This window comes from Nelumbo nucifera, chromosome 1 (genome assembly GCF_055504915.1).
Source record: "Nelumbo nucifera cultivar China Antique chromosome 1, China Antique-T2T, whole genome shotgun sequence".
In the NCBI taxonomy this organism is placed as follows: domain Eukaryota; kingdom Viridiplantae; phylum Streptophyta; class Magnoliopsida; order Proteales; family Nelumbonaceae; genus Nelumbo; species Nelumbo nucifera.
The window spans coordinates 9027756-9032698 of record NC_142649.1 but is presented as its reverse complement, the minus strand read 5'-3'; the positions used below and the strand labels follow the sequence as shown (position 1 = coordinate 9032698).

Genomic DNA, 4943 nt, shown 5'->3' with positions numbered 1-4943 from the left:
CGGTCACCTGACTGGTTTCTGGTTTTTCCGGTCCCACTATCCTGTCCGGTCCAGTTTTGAAAACAATGAATCTAATCCTAATTTTATCCAAATTAAATTCCTAACTAACAACCTTAATCTTAACCCAACATATATATCAAGAGTTGATATTAGCATGTTAGTTCCAAAAATATCTCAACGAGAACTTAATTAAACCAACAACCATATAGGCTGGAACACCAAAATTGGTGCTCATAACAAAAATTCAAATTCGGTTACATATTATCTTTCCTATACCAGCAAAAGACAACGGCATCTAGAACTTGATATAAAGAAAGATCCTGAATGTGTTCTCTCATCCACACATTCTTTCTTTCTTCTTCTTCTTCTTCAAGGTTGAAGCTTAGCCTGCCTATGGGAGAGAGAATGACGACTCGTGCAAATCATGCATTCATCCCTCGCGACACTAATGCTTCGGTTAACAGACATGAATTTGTATGCTTCTACAATTTCCAAGCAATCTACTCCAAAAGCATATGGTTTGGAAATGATCCTCTAAAATTCTCCATACCCATCTTTATGTCTCAACTTGTCTTGTACATTCTCTTGTCTCGTTCCATTCAATTTATCCTCAGGCCTCTCAGGCAACCCAAGTTCGTTTGTAATGTCATTGTAAGTAAACTACTTTTATTTATTTATATATTGTTCTTCTTCCTTGAAAATTACAATTAACTCATAATTATTTTAACTTTGTATTCTCTCTTTTAATTTCCTTTCTATTTGCATGATTGTAAAGGCTGGTATAATCTTGGGTCCCTCTGCCTTAGGGCATAGCCAATCTTTCATGGACACGATTTTTCCAAAGAGAGAAATGCTCGTTGTGAATGTATTGTCTACGCTAGCAGCAATCTACTTTGTGTTCTTGATTCCTGTGAAAATGAACAAAAATATGATACGATGGCCTCCCAAGAATGCCTTAAAAATTGGTATGACATGTTTTCTAGTTCCTTTTATGATCACTGCTTCCATTGGTTTCTACCTAAGTGGGGAGATTTCCCGCCCTGGGCAAAGATTTTTCTTTATCTTTATGGCTGCATGTTTGTCTATCACACCCTTGCCTGTTCTTGCTTACACCATAAGTGAGTACAATCTAGTCAATTCTGAGTTGGGGAGGCTTGCATTATCGTCTTCAGTGGTTAATGACATAATGGGATATTTCTTCATAGCAGTGTTCATTGTTGTAAATCAAACCACCACAAGGAACTCATTGCTTGCATTGATGTCCTTGATTGCTGTGGTGATTTTTGTTTTCTATATGTTACGGCCCGGCATATTGTGGATTAATAGGACAACATCAAAGGGGAGAGCAATCGATCAGATTGTCATTGTGCTTGTATTGCTTGGAGTATTAATCTTTGCAACAATTGGAGATATCATAGGTGCAGCTGCTGTTGATTTGCCGCTTCTGCTAGGCTTGGCTATACCTGAAGGCTCACCCCTTGGCATAGCCCTTGCTGAAACCATTGATACCATGCTTGAGGACTTTCTTCTTCCTTTCTTCTACATTCGACTTGGGTTGAGTGTTGATGTTTACCAAATCAATGACACGAGAAAATTTCTAGTGCTTCAATCCCTTTTTATCACTGGATACATAGCCAAGTTGGTATCAACTATGATACCATCCTTTTTCTGTGGCTTCAACCTTAGACACGCATTGTCCCTTGGTCTTATGATGAATATCAGAGGCATAGTTGAGATGCTTATCTTCACAACTTGGAAAACAAATAGGGTACGTAATGATAAATGATAATAACTTCTTTACTCACTCAATATATATATATATATATATATAATTAAGTTTTTAAACAATAATTAATCCCTAGCTACTATATATATACGTGCAGTTGATAGATGACCAAAGCATGGCTATTGTAACACTATCAACCGTTTTCATTACAGCCATCGCAGCACCCTTGTCAACAATTTTTTGTAAGCAGTCTTCCAACTATTTTGCAGCAGCAAAGACAAGGGGAACAATACAAAATGCCAGAATGGATTCAGAATTTAGGGTGCTCCCATGCATTCATAGTGATGAAGATGTTCATGCCATCATCAGCCTCCTTGAGGCTTCCCACCCAACTAATGACAACCCTATAAGTGCTTATGTCCTCCACCTGGTCGAGTTGGTCGGCCGACTTGTTCCTGTGGTACACCATACAGATATATACAAGCAGGCATCAAATGACAACCATTTAGATCATGTCGTCGTTGCCTTCAAAAACTACTCAAACAACTCAAATGGGCGTTTCTTCTTCCAACCTTGCACCGTGATTGCCCCTTACAAGAGCATGCATGAGGACATTTGTAGACTAGCACTCGAGAAAATGGTTGCTCTCATTATCATTCCTTTCCAAAAGAAACACTCTCTCACCAATCGATGGGTGTTTAAAAGCTCCTTGAGCAAACTTAATCGAAACGTACTAACTAATGCACCTTGCTCAGTGGGGATCCTTGTACACCGTGGCAACCATGGTTTCACAATGTGTGACTTCTTCTCTTATAGTATTCTTCTAATATTTTTAGGCGGAGCAGATGATCGTGAGGCACTGGCCTACTGCACTCGAATGTCAACACACCCTGGCGTGAGTGTCACTTTGGTAAGGTTTTTGCTATGGGAAAAGAACCGAGACAAGAACAATGAGACTGAGAGGCGAATGGATGACTTAGTTGTGAATGAATTCAAACTCAACAATATTAGAAATGGACATGTCATGTACAATGAAAAAGTGGTAGAGGAAATGGAGCAGGTGTTTTGTGGAATTCGATCTCTACAATACAATAATCACAACCTTGTGATGGTGGGGCGACGACATAGCACAAATTTGATGAACGACATAACTATGGAGGATTGGTTTGAGAATCCTGAGCTTGGGGTGATTGGCCATATGCTTGAGTCATCAGATTATGCAGCTACTGTGCCATCTATCTTGGTAGTGCAACGGTGTATGTTACGATAGATGGAAATCGTTTTAATTGGCAAATTGGAAGTTCACCTTTTGTGCATAAAAGTTGTTAGACAGTATGTATGCATGCCCTCAACTCCAAAACTGATGTATTGTACATATTGTATTTACAATAATGGATAGATTTGGGGAGTCTATCTTCCCAAGGTAGTGGAGTAATGGATCTCAGCTGCTATGGTTGTGAACTAAAGTGTGAGGATAAGGGTTTATGAGAAACATTGAATTGGACCAAACCCAACATGTTCCTAGACTTTTTGAAAGGTGGACCAATTGAGTCTTGATTTTAAATCCTACATTTGATACTGATGTTAGATTGACTATAAAATTTGTTTATCTTTGATATGCTAACTAGTGAGATTCTTCTACGGTTAAATACCAAGGTATGTTGGGATATTTAAGGATGACATGCCAACTGATAATCAATGTGTTAGGATATGCTATTATGGTAAGCTGTAAATATCTATACTTTTTAGAGCTTCCTCTTTGTATTCTTGAATCTACCAATAGTAGGGTTATCTAAATCCTCAATGAAGGATTAATTGGTGTTGGAAGTTGGACAGCATGTCATAAAGATAAATAGGAAAAGTCTTTCCCCTAATGTGGTGTTAAGTATTATTAGCAGAGAGATTAATTATAAGTGAAAGATTGTAATGTATTGACTTAATTATCACATAATGGGATCAACCAATACAATTAGGCCTTTACGATGGTAAATGTTGGGGTAGTACACTACCTGGTTGGGTTGCCACCTCGTATATGACATGGCATAGCTTGTGGTGTCAACCTAGCCACATCATGAAATTGGATCAGCATCAGGAGTAGAGTGGTAATCGTTGAACCACCAAAGAACCCTGAATGATGAGGGATACGCGGCCAAAGGGCAGGGCCTCGACAACTAGCCACGATGAAGGAATTAGAACTACCTTATAACCTTGAACAGTAGGCACCTCGGCCTGTGCAATGTGTCCTGATAAGCAAGGACCGTAATGACATTCCTCTTAGGTATTTAAATGCACTTCCCTTGAGGTATCTACTCTTAAACTCTTTCTCAACTCTATCTCTCTCGTTCTTTAGCACAACTCCATTAAGACCAGTTCATCCTCAATACTTTGGCCTAGTCAACCTCATCCATCCTTCACTGACTTGAGGGACAGAGTGCCTCTCCCTAGGAAACCTCCTCGGGGCCTTTGACCTTGTTTTCTCACAAGTCGTGTTTGGTGTACCACCTCGTCCTACTCACATAGGCGCTGCGTTAACTTCACCTCTCCGTAGCACTTCCAACTCAACTCATCCAATTCAATGAGACACTTTCTACTGCTTGTCCACCTCAATGTAGAAAACATCCCTAATCAAGTGTTTTAAGTTCTTAGATGCTTAATGAGCCTAGTTACTTAAGCTCGTAATAACTATGGTTGAATTATCCTATTAAGCTAATTAAAAGATTAAGTAACTAGCCCCACTAGCTTATGTAAAACATGTGACATGTTGATTCTCTCATTAAGTTGTGGGTCTCATTCCATACAAAATGTCCTAGTGTAATTTCCAGAATTTATAAGGTGCAAATGGTCAATTAAAAGTCTTACATAAAAATCCTAGTCAAACTATCAAGTAGATAGTTTAGTATGATTCCCATTTGACTAGAAAGTCTAGCTAGAAAGTTTCTAATTTTTGGGCTGGATTAGGTTAGTAAGATTCTCTCCAACATAATCCTATGCATGGTATTTAAAATTGACTCGGTGACTGAATAGTTCAAGGGTCCGGTTACTGGTTCGACCGCTCAAACCGAATGCTCGGTCCATTCTGACAAGAAAATAAAAAAAATTCAAAAAAATAATACAAAAAATAAAAAGTGGTCAAAACTGTTCAAACAATTTGAATGATTAACCACGCAGTTCAGCGGTTCGTTGACCAAAATCAACAGTTTTGGGGGGAAATCTAGTT

General features: G+C 38.7%; 1 protein-coding gene across 1 annotated transcript; it reads left to right on the top strand.

Moving 5' to 3' along the window:
- The first annotated feature begins 283 nt into the window (after positions 1–283).
- On the top strand, positions 284–3235 carry LOC104586830 (cation/H(+) antiporter 15-like). Its single transcript, XM_010244196.2, has 3 exons — positions 284–651; positions 776–1768; positions 1884–3235. Exons 1-3 carry the CDS (start codon positions 325–327, stop codon positions 2994–2996), a joined length of 2433 nt encoding a protein of 810 aa, XP_010242498.2. The 5' UTR covers positions 284–324; the 3' UTR covers positions 2997–3235.
- Positions 3236–4943: the final 1708 nt, after the last annotated feature.